This window comes from Eschrichtius robustus, chromosome 4 (assembly GCF_028021215.1).
Source record: "Eschrichtius robustus isolate mEscRob2 chromosome 4, mEscRob2.pri, whole genome shotgun sequence".
Taxonomy (NCBI): Eukaryota; Metazoa; Chordata; class Mammalia; order Artiodactyla; family Eschrichtiidae; genus Eschrichtius; species Eschrichtius robustus.
This window is the reverse complement of record NC_090827.1, coordinates 55368082-55385325: the sequence shown is the minus strand read 5'-3', so window position 1 is coordinate 55385325 and position 17244 is coordinate 55368082. Positions and strand designations below refer to the sequence as shown.

The 17244-nt window shown below is 37.0% G+C and overlaps 1 protein-coding gene across 1 annotated transcript in view; it reads right to left on the bottom strand.

Annotated features, from left to right (window-relative positions):
* Positions 1-17244, bottom strand: part of PRKG2 (protein kinase cGMP-dependent 2) — a 93613-nt gene that overhangs the window by 37006 nt on the left and 39363 nt on the right. The window contains exons 6-10 of the mRNA XM_068542118.1: positions 16574-16637; positions 9357-9434; positions 7655-7749; positions 4586-4654; positions 443-541 (exon numbers count right to left, since the gene is read on the bottom strand). Coding sequence (XP_068398219.1) covers positions 443-541; positions 4586-4654; positions 7655-7749; positions 9357-9434; positions 16574-16637 — 405 coding nt within the window. The remainder of the gene's footprint in view (positions 1-442; positions 542-4585; positions 4655-7654; positions 7750-9356; positions 9435-16573; positions 16638-17244) is intronic.

Genomic DNA, 17244 nt, shown 5'->3' with positions numbered 1-17244 from the left:
AAATAACCCAGACTCTAGCCCTAGCTCTTTACCTGGAATCAGAATGAATGGGCTATGCTATGCCTTGGTATTCCTGTTTGATTTCCATGGGCAAGAGAGCCTTCCTTTCTGAATTAATGTCCTTTTGAACTAAGTCACCAGTCAATGTAAAGAATCCCTTTCCCAAGGTTCCCTATCAGGAAATTTCTTCCTAACATGACTACTCATCACTGAAAATAAGAAACTATTTATTGACAAAATAATAGCCATACTATTATTATCCTGGTAGAGGATACCAGGCAAATGGTATCCTCTTTGTGGAAGAACAATTTAAAAGAACTCCCCCAAATTTTCTAATGGCAACACACTAAAAGTTACACCACAGCAAATCACACCCTTCAGTCCCCTTCTTTATCAACTGCCAGAAGTCACATCCGGCTTAGGAAAATATTCCTCCGCTTACTTCGCATGTCTTTTTTCATCATCACGGTTCAGGTTTGCCACATACCCTTCCAGGTATTTTTGGAGTTCTTCAAAAGTCCCGACTGTTTGGTTGAATGTTCTAAATGAATAAAATAAGATAAAATAAAAAGCTCAGCGCTGAGAGTTACCATTGCAACTTGCCATTCTTCTTAAGCTCATAAAAGACTATTTGTATGGTTATTCACAGCTTTGCAAATTGTTTTTCAATAATTTATGTTACATTAAGATTGCTGTCACCTGTAGAATAGTTATTGGAAGCTATATAATTGATCCTTTGAGGTTCTGAAAGCAAAGAGGCTATCAATGAGAAGAGACACCATTTCTGTAATTTTCCCCCTTGTGGTTCAGGTTTACCAATATTGTTCTTTTTTTTTTTTTTTTTAAAGAAGACAGTGAAAAGGAAATAGGCTACATGATCTGTTTACTGAATCAACAGGTTACATGGGTTCCAGATTTTTCTAACTTTGCTTAACCAAATTAATTAAGCTATTTATTTTTAAAGTCAAGGATACAGTTTATCTCTTCTTTGTCTCTAGATAATACTACTCATTTCACATTCCTTCATAATTAAATCCAAATTGTTTACCTTAACTTAGTAGTTCCCTGTCTGAGGCTCAGCCAGCACCTTCCCCTGACCTCCCTCACCCTCACGGATCACAGGTTTGTTACGTGTCCCATCCAATCTGCCTGTCCCCGGTCCCTTGTCTCTGGGAATTCTTACATAGGGCACTGCCCATGAGAAAAAAATAATCCCCTTCCTCACCAAACAAACCTATTTTCTGGATTACCCTTCCAGTGCTTTCCGCACCCCACACTTGACAATCTACCTGGATTCGTGATTTTCAGGGTAGTTCTCTTCCCTACTACAAAACAGTATCCTTCTAGAAACCATGCTTTAATCACCTCAGTAAATCTTAAGCTCCTGGGCATAAAAAAATGAAAGGAATGAAAATTTGCCTCAAAACACCTAAAACTAATAAACCAGAGTTCACCTCATTAGTGTACTGTTGCCACTTACTGCCTGCCTAGCCCTGAAGACCTCTACCTACATTTAACTGACCACCAACCTACACTTACATTATTAAGTATATCTTATGCACTGTGCTGGGTATTTTCCATTTCCCCCTTCAGATCTACTCTGCACTCTTCTCTGCCCTGCTCTGTGGACCGTCCTTTGCTTACTGTACAGTAGTGAGAAACAAAAGAGTATTGCCATGCAATTTCAAATTCCCAATGGTTGAAATTTTCAAGTAAAAGGAAATACTTCTTGTACTTTGCTTTTTTTTTTTGTCTCTTTCATTTTTTGGTTTTTATTTTTTTAACATCTTTATTGGAGTATAATTGCTTTACAATGTTGTGTTAGTTTCTGCTGTATAACAAAGTGAATCAGCTATACGTATACATATATCCCCATATCCCCTCCCTCTTGCGTCTCCCTCCCACCCTCCCTATCCCACTGATTTTATTTATTCTACATGTCACCATTATCTTGCTTGCCATGAAACTAATTGAAGTATTGTTGTAAACAAATTTTATTTTTTAAATGTGACACTGGTGTCACAGGTCTATAGAAATTCTCCACAAACTAAAGTTTAAACGGCTACAACATTCTAGCTGTAACATTCAAGTATGCATTTTGAAAATGATGAATTAGGAAAGAAGAAATAAAGAGCTATAGGCTTTCAGCCACTATATTTCATTGCAAGGATGGTGCCCTCTATTCAGCCAACATCTGGATGGCTTCCTGTATGCCAAGGACTACGTCAAATGCTGGCACCGCAACGGCAGCGAACAAAGTAAATGTTTCTGTCCTCATGAAGAAACAGAAGAGTGGGAAGACAGATGTTAAATAAAGCAATCAAATAAAGTGTGAACAATGATGTAAGGGTACTATGGGAGAATTATTACGGGATCTTAATCTAGCTTTATAAGTGATAGCTACGATGATCATATAATTTATCATTCAAACTGAATGTTTTCCAGAGTGAAGGGGAGTGCCAATCATAAACATGTTGGAATAACCAGAACTGTCGCAGGAAATCCAGGATGTAGGTCAACCCAGTCATACCTGATATTCAGTTTCTCTTATGCACAGAATAAATTCATGTAACTTTTAATGTCTCATTGTGTCTAACAGGACAGTATTCTCTATGTTATAAGAATCTCAACTATGCACATGTAAATTAAGCATTTTAAAATTATAAACTTCCAAATAATTTATAAACTCTATAAAAACCATTGCATCCTTTACATGGATTATGAATACATGAGATATTGTATAAATATTTGATTATGTGATTATAATAAAGAAAAGGGGGAGGAGTTCTTCCTTTCTATCCTGTTTTTAGTCCTTGCATTTTGGAGCAATTTATAACATTTTACCACACCGCTAATGCTATTTAGTGCATGCATATATTTTTAAGGAACTCATATACAAAACAATGCATTGCCAGGGCAATACCATATCAATATATTTTCCATTTGAGAGCTGCCACCAAAGATTACCTTCATCTGAACATGCTTTGCACTTCCTAGCCCTATGCCTTTGTTTTTAAGGTTTACTTCACCTGGAGAGACTTCTACATTTCCTCTTTGCCTAGAAAACTCCTGTGAATTTTAAGCCCCATTTCCACACTTTAAAAATAAAGTAAAACTTTTCCCACTTCACAGTACTGTGATTGCTTCCCTTCTGAACACATGCTATGGGAACCAAATGGCATGGTGGAAAGACTGCTGAAAGGCACTGGAAGACCTGGGCAGAAGCCCCTGCTCCATCACAGATGACACTGTTCGGGCAATTCTTTAACTGACCTGGACTTACTTTTTTTATCTGTAAGGGAAAGATTAAAGTAACTCAAAGTGATACTAAGAATTATTGTCCTATGTGTGGTGATGGATGTTAACGAGACTTATTGTAGTGATCATTTTGCAATGTATACATATATTGGATCATTATGTTGTACACCTGACACTAATATAACGTTATGTGTCAATTATACCTCAATTAAAAAATAATAAAGAAAGAAAGAACTGGTAAGTTTTTAGGCATGTCATGTTATTGTGGCCATGTATTATAAATAATACTTAGCTTTTAGAGATGCTACTAAAATTCATAGATGAAATAATTTTATGTTTGGAATTTGCTTGAAAATAGTGTGTAGAAGGCAGGGAGAGGATGGCGAAGTGGTATAGATAAGGCTTTAATTGATAATCCTTGAGCTTGCATGATGGGGTCCATAATATCATCCTATTTTTTAATATGTTCGAAATTTTCCATAATAAAAAGATTTTGTAAAATATTCCAAAGCCCTTTCCAGCTCTAAATCTCTATGATTCTATGTTCAATAAATGTTGTATTCAATTAGCAATCATCTACATACTCTTGTGATACCTATTGTCATTTTACTATTTTTTGTTAATATTTCATACGAGTATGCCCTATTTCTTTTGACCATACGTGGCTTTTGTCAGACAATGGCCTAGTTTTGGTATATTTGAATTTCCTTTTTTATATCTAGATAGTCAATAAATATTCAACTGATTAATGAGACATCCAAGGAGTCAGATTCAAATTTGATGTGAAGTGAGTTAAGGACACAAAATGAAATATTCTGAAAAATAACCTCAGACATTTAGAGATTAATATTGACACACATCTTTTGCAAACTACTACAAACATTAAATTAAAACTTCTCTGGATATACATCTAGCTAATGAACATTTTACATTTTGAGAGAGAGAGGTTTTCGACGGCTTAGAGCATTTTAGCAAATAAATTATGAAATTGTTCACTACATTGTATGGGGAAAAATCCATGAGAGTACTAATAAGCTTATTTCTCTGTAAGATGCAGAATTTAAAACAGTCTATTGCTGATATTTATGTACAAACTCTGCACACAAAATATTTAGCCTGCCAGCATCTGCCACTGCCACAGACAGATTCAGATCAGAAGGCCCAGTTCCTTCCCATGAATTTTAATAGAATGTACTCGCAGCTGAGGATTGGCCAGCGTTTCCAAGTGGTGATGAAAGGGAAGACAGATGGGCCCTTGTAGTAACAGAAGGCCAAGTCTTCAAAGGTGGCAGTAGCCTGCAATCTCCGACAACATCAGTATACTCACTCACGATCCATAACCAGGCACGCAACATCATTTTCTTCAGCAATAATGTTAGCTGATCTGACATCTTCACTGCAGACAAAAACAGGAAAGTCAATTTTCTAGTGAGAAATTAAATATCCATTTTTATTAGGGAAATCTGCTACTGGTATGAAACACCTTCACTTAAACCTTCCAAAGATTATGCTTTTTTAAAAAAATCATAATTTATACTCTACCCCTTCCCCAAAAAAGGATTTGAAATGTGTCCTAATAAAGGGCATGCGCACAAGGAATCCAGAGGACAAGAAGCTAAATGCACTGAGAATGTAAAGGAATCAGTGAGTGCAACTGTGTATGGAATTTCATTCTGCGCTCTGTGTCAGCCCAAATATGATAGCCCTACTCTGATCAAACAGGAATTGCTAATTAATAAGCAGCCAAAATTGAAATGAACTGAGCAAGGAAATATACAAGAAGAACATTGAAGTGATTAACTTCTAACAAACCAGTCAGGAATAAAACCTAAAGAAAGTGTTTTTAGTGTCTTATCACCCGGTGAATTAAAGAAATAGTAAAATCTTTCATTTCATAGTCTAAGATGTACATTTTCCATTAAAGTCTCTGAAATCAGAGCATGCCTTACAATTCATGATGAGTCATAGTGTAATTAATAGCACTGTCTTTCTTTCTCAGGGGTACATAATATAATAGTGCATCTTACAATAATCCCCTTAGATACAATGAATTACGGCATATGTTCTAATGATGGTAAATTTAATTACCTAATGAATACCAATGGGTCAAGCACCAGGTAAAGTATTTCTTTAGAGACCTTTATTTATGTTAGTTGTCTCCCTCTATTAGTTACAAACTAAAGACCCTGAAAAAAAGGTACATCCATATGGTACTCAGTGCTCTGAGATTTATTTAAGGTAACTTGGAGCAGCAATCACATTAAGACTGCTCTAAGCAACTTCATCAGAAACAGCATCACAAAAAGTGTAGTTCTTTCATCTTCCTTTAGCGATGGGACCGGGAAAACCCTGGCAGCCCATCTCTCATTCCAGAGAGGTCCCCCATCCACATAGCTGGCATCCAGAAACCTTCTGACATAACCCACAGTCCCTCCCAAGTTTACAGGATCCTTGCTAGAAGACACTGGTGAAACATTTCAGCTTGATATGCTTTTGGAGTGGGAGCTGGGTAGTTTACACTCAACTTGTATGTGTGTAGATATCTATATGATATGATCTTGGATATGGGTAAACTATTTGCTTTGTTAGTTCAAAAAAAAAAGAGGTATGGCGTCCCTTTCACTTGTCAGTGTCATGATTTTGACTAGGAATATTCTCTGCAAACAGTGCACAAGTATTAGATGTTTACAAATACACATCTGTTTCTTTCATAGTAACTGTGTAAGTGCCATGGATTTATTTTTGCACATAAAATGATGAAAGAACTCCTGGGACTATTTAATGGAAATACATGGAAAATACACAGAATATAAGGACCATTGAGTCACAGTCAGTGGCCCTAAAAAGTAATAGCATAAAAGTGCACAAAAATGTAAAAATATTTGTATCCAACTCTCCTCCTCATTGATTTTAGCTTTACATTTTAAATGCTTTGGGGAGTTGTGTCTTTATCAAATATAAATTCCCATGTTTCTCATGGGAAAACACTGTAATTGGCTGGTTGCAACAGAGAGCACAAATTATTTCAGATCCAGCATAACCAGACAGCATATTTCCTTTCCAGAGCTATTTTGAGTCTATAGTGCATTTATAACTAATTTCTCTGCACTTTCAAACTTTAATAGTTTTGCTTGAAGATATGAGAAAAATAATGTGTTAATGTTAAGAACAAATACATTAAAGTCCTGAATAATGGTATTACATGATTGCATTACATGAACAAATTCATATTCTGTCACAAATAAGCAAACAAAAGAGGACAATTTCCCTGTTATTGAAACAAGTTCATTACCAGCTAGAAAACGGGAAATAAAAATTCAACTTGTCTTTAAATTCAATTTTTAAATTGCTTACAAAATAGCCATAACTTAACTTACTAGGATTAAGTAGTTTAATTTTAAGTATTTCTTTAAAAAATAAGAGCTTTATGATTTTTAAAGAATCAAATTTGTCTTCAGGTAATATATGAACACTTTTTCTTTGCTCTGTACTTAATGTAATCCTGACATGTAAATCAGCAGAACTAGGGCTTCACAGACAAAAATTAAAAAGGAGGAAAAACGAGCTGACACACTACTCATTTTTATAAGCATAAATATGAAATATAAAGCATTTAGTAATAACATAAATTTTAAGTGCTTTCTTAATTAATTTCAAGTATTCATTTTAAAACATATGTAACTCCAAAAAAGAGTGTGTTGCTCAAAATTCTAACTTGAATTTTTATAAAGTTATTTATATTTAAGAAAATTTTTTTCAGACTTGAGGTTGTTTTCTGAGTTCCAGGAAGCACATACTGTCTCCTGAGCAATTTGATTAATCTTTACAAATGTTTCTTCCATAACTTAGATCAACAGTAAATAAACTCATATCTCAAAAGGCCTAAGGTTCAGGTAGAAATGTCAAATACGCTATTTTGAGTTGTTTCTAAAGCTTGCAAAATGAGCCAATAAAAATTCTTAAGACGATATTACCTTTGACATAATGATTTAAAAACACAAATAATACGTAAAGTCATTATTTGATCATTTCTTAAAGGGTAAAACAGGACAATATTTCAAACCTTGGAAATATAAAAACTCATTCTTATGGGAAAATTAAACATTTCATGTCTTTAATTTCTTTCTCTTTTAAACTAAAAATTCTAAGAGAACACCAATTTTATTTTCACCAGCAGACTTAAGACTTTCTAAATTATTTCCTGTGCAAAATTAGTATACTTATTTCCTGCTTAACAATGAATGTTTTTTAGAATTCAGTTTAAAAATTTTGTTTACTTCCTGGATAATGGCTGCCATTAATTTGGTAGCTCAGTTTGACAACTCTCAATGGGTAGGTGCACATGCAAAACAACCAAAGAATTATTTAAGTATGGAATATAAATTCATGGATTCACCTGATAAGAGCTTTTTCTCCAAAATATTCTCCTTTCTGCAGAGTTTTTATCAGTTGTGGTTGATCATGGCCCTCAGTACTCTGGGTGACTTTTACCTAAATGATGTCAAATAATTTAAGAAAAGAGAGAGAGAGAAGAAAATAAGGAAAATCTGAACACATACCCATTCAACCAGACCCTCCCATTCTGTATAAACCTGACTCAACAAGGAAAAATTAAAGCCTTTGCTTTAATTTTGCAGTAGTTATGACAATCTAACTATAGTCACCTCATTTGGATGGACTAGAAAATCCTGCGATTTAACACCAATCCACCTTTTATAAGAGGAAGCTTCTCCATCCAAACCTCACCACTCAAAGTTATAATTTTTTACGTGAATCCAGTTATTCCTTCCTAAGTATGCTCAAAGCAAATAATAATGGTCCTGTAGGAACTTTATTTTTTCAAAAAGCCAAATGGAGTTGACAAATCAATCAAGAATAAGACTATCAAGAGTTCTAAATCTCATGTCCATGACTGACTTGTTGATTCCTGTGTACCCTCTAAAACTGAAGGCAAAATGTGGCTATGGAGGAGGGTCCACAACTTTCATGAGAGTCCCAATGCGATCCACAGCCCAGGAAGGTTCAAGAACCCCCAGAGCAGAGCCAAACAAAAACTTCAATATTCCTTTTTGTGGCTAGAATTATTCCAGTTCAACATGGTAAGAAGGACTGTATCATTCTGATTAGAAATTCTGGTTAGCACTTATGGAAATCACAATAAATTTAAAAATTTTTAAATGATAAATGCAATTTGTTTATTAACCAGAATTCTTTCAAAGCATGAGGTCCAGGTTGAGGAGAAATGATAAAAAGTGGTCTGAGTGCTGAAGAGTTTCTGAAACTATTATGTTAAAAAAATTTCTTCCATCACTGGGGGCCCAGTTCAAAGTTCAACCACAAACCAGTTTACAAAGGGCAGTGTCTGATTCTCTGATGATAAACTCTTCCATGGAAGAAAGAGCATTTGTAAAAATCTGACAGTTTATAGACACAGGTGCTCAAGATTTTATCCTTTCCCTCAGTATTCCACAAATGCTTTTTGTCTCTGAGGAACACTGTAAAGTGTCAAGCTGGGAATAACCGGCAACATGTTATCCACTCAACATCTAGGTAAAAAAAAAAGATCTGTTGTCTATATTAGCGTAAAATTTTCATCAGCATCTAAATCAACTTGAGCAATTGTGCACGAATTGAAGTTCTGAGCCATATTGTTCTACAGCTTGATGCCTGATCATTCTGTCCTCAATTGTCTAGTTCATTCTCTTCCACCTGTTGTTTGTCCTATCAGTGGGGTGGGGAAATGTTCCAGCCCTTGATCTTAGACCCTTGGGCTGAGAATCACACACTCATTGGATTATTAGAAATAATCCAGTCATTTTATACACAATGAAACGACATCCAAAGAAAGCCAAGTGACCTGACTAAGGTCACTAAGAAATTACTAAATCAGCTGGAACCCATGACAAGTCTCCTGTGGGCCCAAAGCCAGTGCTCAGACCGCCCCCCGCCGCTTCCCCAGGACCCTTCTGAGAAGGTCCTTTAACTGCTCACTGCAGACAGAGGACTTAGGCTGCAATTCAGAACACTGCTGCGTTTATGGCCAACAGATTTGATACGATTCTTTGATTTACTGTAAGTAAGCTTTAACTAGTAGTTACCTTTCCTTTTGCTAAAATGAAAAAGGTACTTCCTTCCTCGCCCTCTCTAATGATGTAATCTCCTTTGTCATAGTATTCCTATGGGGATGAGAGGAAAAGAAAACGTTAGATGCAGCGGAGATGTTCGGATGACACAAATGAAATAGAACTCCTGGTGTCTTAGAAATGAGCGTTCCACACCTGTTTCTGTTATGTTTTGCTTATTGTAATTGTAATCTTCTTAAACATTGTAGTCTTAAACCATGAAAAAGTAAGGAGACTTTTGCTTGTTTATCTGCATTTATGTTTATCTTTCATGGCAAAAAAGAATTCACCTGGAATAATGAATTTCAAGCATGGACACTGAAGACACAAAGGGAAACGAGAGCAAGGCAATTATCACCGATCCACAGGTGGGCTTCACCCAAATAATCTAAATATAAACTGTTCAGTGATCTGCAACAGTCTGAAACTGGCGCTAGAGTTTAGAAAAGGGACAAACCTTATCTAATAAATTGAAAATATCATCCTCAATGGATATGAGGAATATCAGCCTCAATTCCTAATTTCTTTCAGAGCAATGGTTGGGAAAATTCTACATACACAGTGAGGAGCTCTTTCGTATGGATTCTTTCCAGAGATTTATCATCATGAAAGGTTGACATTAGAATTTTTACATGTAAATTCTGTTTTTCAACAAAGTTTAACCTCATGAAATCCTAAACTGTCACTTATTTCTTCATTTCCCTCATATAGTAGGTGTGTGTAATCAGAGAATTCTTGGCAGGGAGAAGTCATTCATCCATCTGCCAGACCAAAAAAGCAATTCAGTCTCTTAGAAAATAAAAGATGGATTAAACTTTCCATCCCTACTTTGCTTTAATTTGATATTGCCACAAAGTCATAGAACTAAAATGGATCTCTTAATTATTTATACAAACAAAAATGGGCTTGTTTAATTTTCGTAAAAGGCATAAAGAACAACACAATAGCTCTCTCTTATTTTTATTTTAGACTTGAAAATAAAATCCAAACAAAAGTACTTTTGTGTCTGCTGTAGTTCAGTATCTTTTTTGGTCATTTACTCTTAAAACATATTTACATTTATGGAATAAACATTACTCCTAATACTAATAAACTTACCTTTTATTTACGTAGCACTATGTACGTTTTACAAGGCATTCAACATCTCATGGAAGGAAGCAGACTATCTCAGGGGAAAAAGCACTTTGAAGCCATAGAAATCTAGATTCAAATCTCAGTTCTGCTTTGAATTTCACTTTCATCAATCCAGAAAATTCAAATAAGGACATTTACACTCAAAGATTGAGAGAAGATAAGCACATTAGTTTTCTATTGCTGCTGTAACAAATAACCACACACACTTAGTGGCTTGAAAGTACCCTCATTTATTATCTGAGTTTCTGTGGGTCAGAGAGTCCAGGCACGGCGTGGTTCACCTGAATTTCTCTGTTCAGGGTCTCTCAAGGCTGAAGTCAAGGTGTCAGTAGGGCTGTGTTCCTTTCTGGAGGCTCCGGGGGAAAAATTGCTTTCAAGTGTAATCAGGTTGTTGGCAGAATTCAGCTCCTTGTGGTTGTAGCATAAGGTCCCATTTCCCTGATGGCTGTGAGCTGGGGGCTGCCCCCTTAGCTCCCAGAGACTTCTCTCCTGTCCTTGCACGGAGCCCCCAATATTTCAGAACCAGTAAGGGCACATGGAATTCTTCATACACTTGGAATCTCTCTGACTTCCACTTCTGCTGCATCTCTCTGATTCCAGCCAGAGAAAATTCTCTGCTTTTAAGGGCCCGTGTAATAATACTTGACCCACCTAGATAGTCCAAGATAATCTCCCTTATTTTAAGGTCCCAAACCTTAATTACATCTGCAAAGTTCCTTTTGCCATGTAACATAACGCATTTATGCATTCCAGGATTTAGGATGTGGATACTTTGGAGGGGGTCCATTTTTGCCTATCACCATAAGTCAATTAAAGGCAGTTAATTTTTGATGCATTAAAAGCACCTGAAATGTAGTAAATACTCAATTAATGACTGCCATGTTAAGGGGGAGGATGAGAACTGTTTGCTTAGACGTTACTTAAATCTTCTGGACCTCAGTTTCCTATTCTGTAAAATTAAGATGGTATGACCGACCACACCTAACGATGTGTGAGGACTAGGTTGAGATAGTCACCTGCTGACTGCTAATTCCTGTGAAAGAGTCTGTGAGCTGGTCATCAATGTCTTCCACAGGTAAAGTGCATTCCCCGGCCTCCCTGCTGTTAGCTGTGGCCACGTGGTTAACTTCTAGCTAAAAGAGTCTGAGCAGAAGCCATGTATGCCACTTCCATGCCATGCCATGCCGTGAACCATTCCAGACATGTGCCTTCATACTTGTGCCCCAACTGTAACGGCATGTCCCAGAGAAATCTTGGGAGAGGGGCCATGTGGAAGATGGCAGAGTAGCCATCAGCTTGGGTTCCTGAAGGATTCTGTGTAGCCACCTAGGACCATCCTCCCTGGACTGTTATGTGAGCAAAAAAACATGCTTCTGTTCTACTTGGAAAAGAATACTTTGAGTTTTTACAGCACAAGCTGCTTACTCCAACTCTCTATTTTTTCTCATTATCGCTCTATCCACAAACCATCACTCGATTCAAGTGCGATTTTACCGTTGAGATGACTGTGACCCGCAAAGGTTAAGTGAGTGACCGTGACACCACAGTCCAGGGGTCTTCATGATACAGTAGTTAATGTTCAATTCTCTTTACTAGAACTGCTAGGGTCACGGTAGACGTTCCTGTTTCAGGCGGTCTGCCCCTCAGGCTCTCCTGTTCCTATCTCAGTCTCAGTCCCCATTACCCATACGAAGCAGAAGGAACCTGGAGAATTCTTGAACTGCTTATAGGCTGTTCTTCAGTTATTATACAGTCTCTGGTCTGTGCAGATGTGCAGCTTTAATTTCTGTCGGTCGGATAAGCCAAAAGGCAGAAGCTGGAAAGGGAACACTGAGAAAGAGCTTTGTTGTTTCTTAAGGGTCAAGCTTCCTAGTGGTATTTTTCCCAAGGATGAGTCTTTGTCACCCAAAACCATGGGAGGAAGATAAATAAGACCTCCCAGTGTGTTGACGGTAACTTCATAGATCAGAAAAGGCTGTGGATGTAGATCAGACCAAAAATATATAGTGGTAAGTACTGGCTACGATGCCAGACTAGCCAGTGTTTGTCAACTGGGGAGTGCAGCCAGTCTAGCCAGGGTGGTCACCAAGACCAAAAAGAGAACTGCAAACAGTGTGGTTTACTGTCCTGTGGTTACATTGCAAAGGGGTCCCTTAGAGGACTAAGAAGCCATAGACCCTACCCTGTGAAGCGATGGTTTTCAAGCAGATTTTACCCTGACCTACAGTAAGAAATATATTTTACATATACACCCACATACACACATGTGAGCGTGCACACACACATTTGCATAAAACTGAAACATATCTGAACAATATTTATGCTTACTACTCTGATATTTTTTTAAAGTGTTCCTCTAAATTGATTTCATGACCTACTAATGAGTTGTGTCCCACAGTCTGAAAAAGAAGATATCTAGAAACACTGAGAGTAGGTACTTAGTATATGGCAAAAAGGAAAGTTAGGAAATCAATTCCAGGGCAGACTGAGAGACAGAGGTTAAAAGTAAACCATACACTGGAAAAAAAAGAAGAAGAAGAAAACCATACATCAGCAACTGCTAAAGATGGAAAGAGTTTTTCATGTAAAGAAAATGCTCATTCTGTGATAGCTAGCAAAATGACAGATAGAGCCTGAGTGCCTGTAAATAGAATATATGAAACCAGAATTAAAATCTAAGGTGACGGAGGACAAAGACAAAGAAGCAAGCCTATGATTTCCTTAGTTTCTTTAGTGTGCGGCTAGAAATCTTCATCACAAAGAAGAATTGATGAAACACAGTCAGATGTATGATCACACACACACACACACACACACACAGAAACCCTGCATCATGTGACCATGTCCCTAAGTTGATTGTTTAAAAAACTGTATACATTTATTGGGGTTTGTTACCAGCCATTTTTGTTTGTCCAAGTACAGTAGTTAAAACACCTTAGAAATTTTAAAGCAAACACACCTGGATCAGGTGGACCCTATCAACCATGCCAGCATAATTTAGTATCTGATTGCTCATTTCTAAAGAACCGGAGCCTAAATAATGAAAATCAACAGAAATTCCTCCATTTGGGTGAGCCAACTGTGTAGAATTTTGTAACTGAAACACTGAGACAGCCCGTAGAGATGTGAGCCAGCACCCTCTTATTTTATAGACTAGATGATGCCCCCCACAATTAACTGACAGCTGCGAGGGACAGAGGCTTGACCATAAACCTTCATCTCCAGACTTTGGACTAGCTAACTTTCTAGGACACCTAGCTGCCCCCCCCTTTAATGAACAGGTCCATAAACTGGCAAAATCGACAATTATCTCAACTTGTTTATGGTTCTAGATGTAACCATCCAAATGAGAAAAACCCTCTGGCTTCTGCAAGTGTTAGCAGGAACTCTAAGAAAGGAAGACTAGACTTTCAAAAAATGATGCAAAATGGAAAACTTGTGGCTAAAGAGGCAGACTACGGCAAACCCTAAATACATGTATTCAATTCATAACTTTAAACTTTAAGAATCGTATTGTTAAAATGTTAAAATGTGGATTTCCGGGTCCCTACCCCAGAGTTTCTGATTCAGTAAGTGTGAGGTAGTACCTGGGAATCTGCCTTTTAAGCAGCATCACTGGTGATCTGATTAAGGACAAAGACATTTCACATTCCCCACCCCAGCCCCACTCCCACTAGAGCTCCAGTTTCATGAAAGATGCCATGTCAGAGTGGCAGTGCAGAGGGTCATTGGGTCAAATACCAAATCTTTGTAACAAAGAGTTCGGTAACTTTTCTATCCACCACACAGTCAAATCCCAGGCTTCCCGGATCTCTCACTGAGAGTGGAAACAGAAACTCTTCCCACTCTTGTCTTCCGTACTACACAACTGCCAGGTACAGAAGTCACATTGTCATTTTCATTATCATTACTAGTCACACTGCATTTGGAATCTGTGTTATGCTTTAGGGTGTTCATTAGTGAACTCTTAAAGCGCACCAGTGAACATGTTGCTACTTTTCCCACCCTCTTTTTCCCATTAGACCACGAGAAGAGGTTTAAAGGCAATGTCTGCCTCCAGAACTGAACACTTCGGGTGATTTATGCTAAAGCAAGAAATGCTGTTGGAACACTGCACATTCGGGCCATGTGGTCTAGGACTTCAACAAACAAGTCTGAACAAACACATCAGACCACCTGCTTGGTGATGGGAGATTCTGATACTCCCTCCCCGCCCCCTGCACAAAAACTTAAAACCACCCAAAATCAACTCCTAAATAGCATGCCAGATTCAGCCTGTTTTTCTCAAAGATTATGGAGCCAGTTTGTGGGACAGCTGGCCCTGGAGCTCAGCAGGTGCTCTGTCATAACTCCAATGCATTAGTGATTGGCCGTGGTCAGGACCCGGTTGATGGGTCATTAGTCCAAGCTATGCTGGTAAATTATGTGCTTTTCTTAGGCGCTAAATAGATCCCATTACTCCCTTGTTAATCACTTTCGAATCTGTGAATTTTCACACATTACAGAGACACATTTGTTTGCCAGGTATGAATAAAGAGCCCTTTATAAACCACGCTGCTGTCTGCAAATGCTAATATATAATAAAGCCTTCTAGGGTGTTTTAAAAGATGAGACTTCCAAATTCGAATTGTGTGTTAATTAATACTAGGTTGGAGCCCCCATCTATATATTCTGTAGCTATTGCCTGTGGGTACTATAAATACGTCTAATTTACCATTTATTTTTAATGATACTAAATTTTAATATTTTCTGTCAGCATGGAATTCCCCTCTGGTGAGTCTACTCTATTAGTGTTATATTAAAAACAGATTTCCTCGGTTAACAAAAAAATATAGGGCCTCTCCAGCTTTAAAAAAAAACACTCAGAAATTAGGATGAATTATTAATTTGTAACATCTGTGATTGGGTTATGTTACACTGAGAAAATCCCAAGAGATGCAGGGCAAGCAGTCCTCTTGGAAATGACTTCATATCTGAACGCTCTGGAGACACAAGGCCAGGCACTGTGTCATCATGGCCTGTCCTTGATAAACTGCTGGATGGGTTCCATGAATTGTAAATGGAAACATTACTGGTGTCACTTACACTTAAGGATAAAATGGTTGGTGCTCCCTTCTCAACAGGTATTAGTTTACATTGTATATTGAGATTGACAGAGGCATGAATCTGTCAACAATCAGTCTTGCAGGGTATTTTTTGTCTCCCACTGAGAATAGCTTTACAAAATCTTAAAGTCTACATCTGACTCCTTTACTATTCCTTACCTCCTTTAAGTTCCCGAAAAGCAATTTGGTTTCAATGAAATTGACCCCCACACACCAAAAAAAAGTTAGACAGAGGTTATTTACTTTGAATATTAATCTCTGAAGAGGTTTCCGTATAATGCACATTATTAGAATCCAAGGTACATGTCATAAAAGCATTATTCACAAAAAGACTTGACTAGTCTTGGACAAGAACCAACCATCTGCATGATGCCTAATATGAATTTTTGAACACGTTCCAATACGCCATTTTCCCCTAGATGTTAAAATAGGTAAAGTGCTTCTTAAGTACAGGGGTTTTTTTTGTTTGTTTGTTTGTTTTAATGTCTTTTCATAGCCTAGAGTTTTCAAGTATGGAGTGTTTCATAGCTTGATTCAGAAGCCTGTTCACGAAAGTCCCAATATACCCTTTCTCTACTCCATGACCTAATTATCCATCACTGACTCCTTCATACTACGAAAACTCTGTAAGGGATTGTGATGTTAATTGCAGAAAATCAAATGCCTCTTGAGTGAGGCAGATTAGTTTTATAAAATATACTAAAAAGATTAAAATATGTAAATCAAATGTCACTTTACACATGCGAATCCAATTTTCTTTTATATATTTCAGAAGAGTGCCCGAACCCCACCCCAGCCCCTTAATTCAGTGTGAGTTTTCGCAATAGAAAAAGGCTCCCGGTCTCTGCGGACTGGTGATCACCATCTTTTCCTTTTTAATCATTTACAGTGCTAATAATGACTAGATTATATAATCTTTTGATGAAATATAGTTTTTACTTTAAAATTTCTTACCACTTCCAAGCAGTCAATGATCTTGGTTAATTTATCTTCAGGTAAATTCTTCAGCAAGGATACGCTGCAAAATTAAAAAGAAACCTTTATTTAGTTATCATCCTGAATTAAACTATAAATATACACCTCTACATAGATCTATGCATGCATTTAAAAAATATAATGCACTTTAATTTTTCCGAAGTAAACCTCCAAATATATCACACATAAATAACTGAATTTCAGATACAATGAAATTATATAATCACATATAACAGCAGACATTTATCACAGGTAAATAAATACAAATAGTAAGACCCCATGAAAGGAAAAAAATCAAATTTTGTTTCTTTGGAGAAAAAAAAAATTACATTTGTTGTTGGCTTTCGAAGTGAATCACATCCCGAAATGTGTTCCACGTCTCAATATCTCTTCTATTAGCATGGATGAGGACCTCTGCTTCCAGAGGAGAATCAGATTTTCATCTAAATCCTTGTAATTAAGTAAAGACTGAATCCAGGAGGGAATGTAGGAATTAGCATGGAAATGATCTTGACTATTAGTCATGTTGTACTGTCTTTTAAGATTAATGGTAGCCAGAGGCACGTAATAGGAACATTTTTACAGATAATAAGAATATACAGAGAATGACAGAATACTGAAATTGTTTGAAAAAAATCAAAAAATTCCAC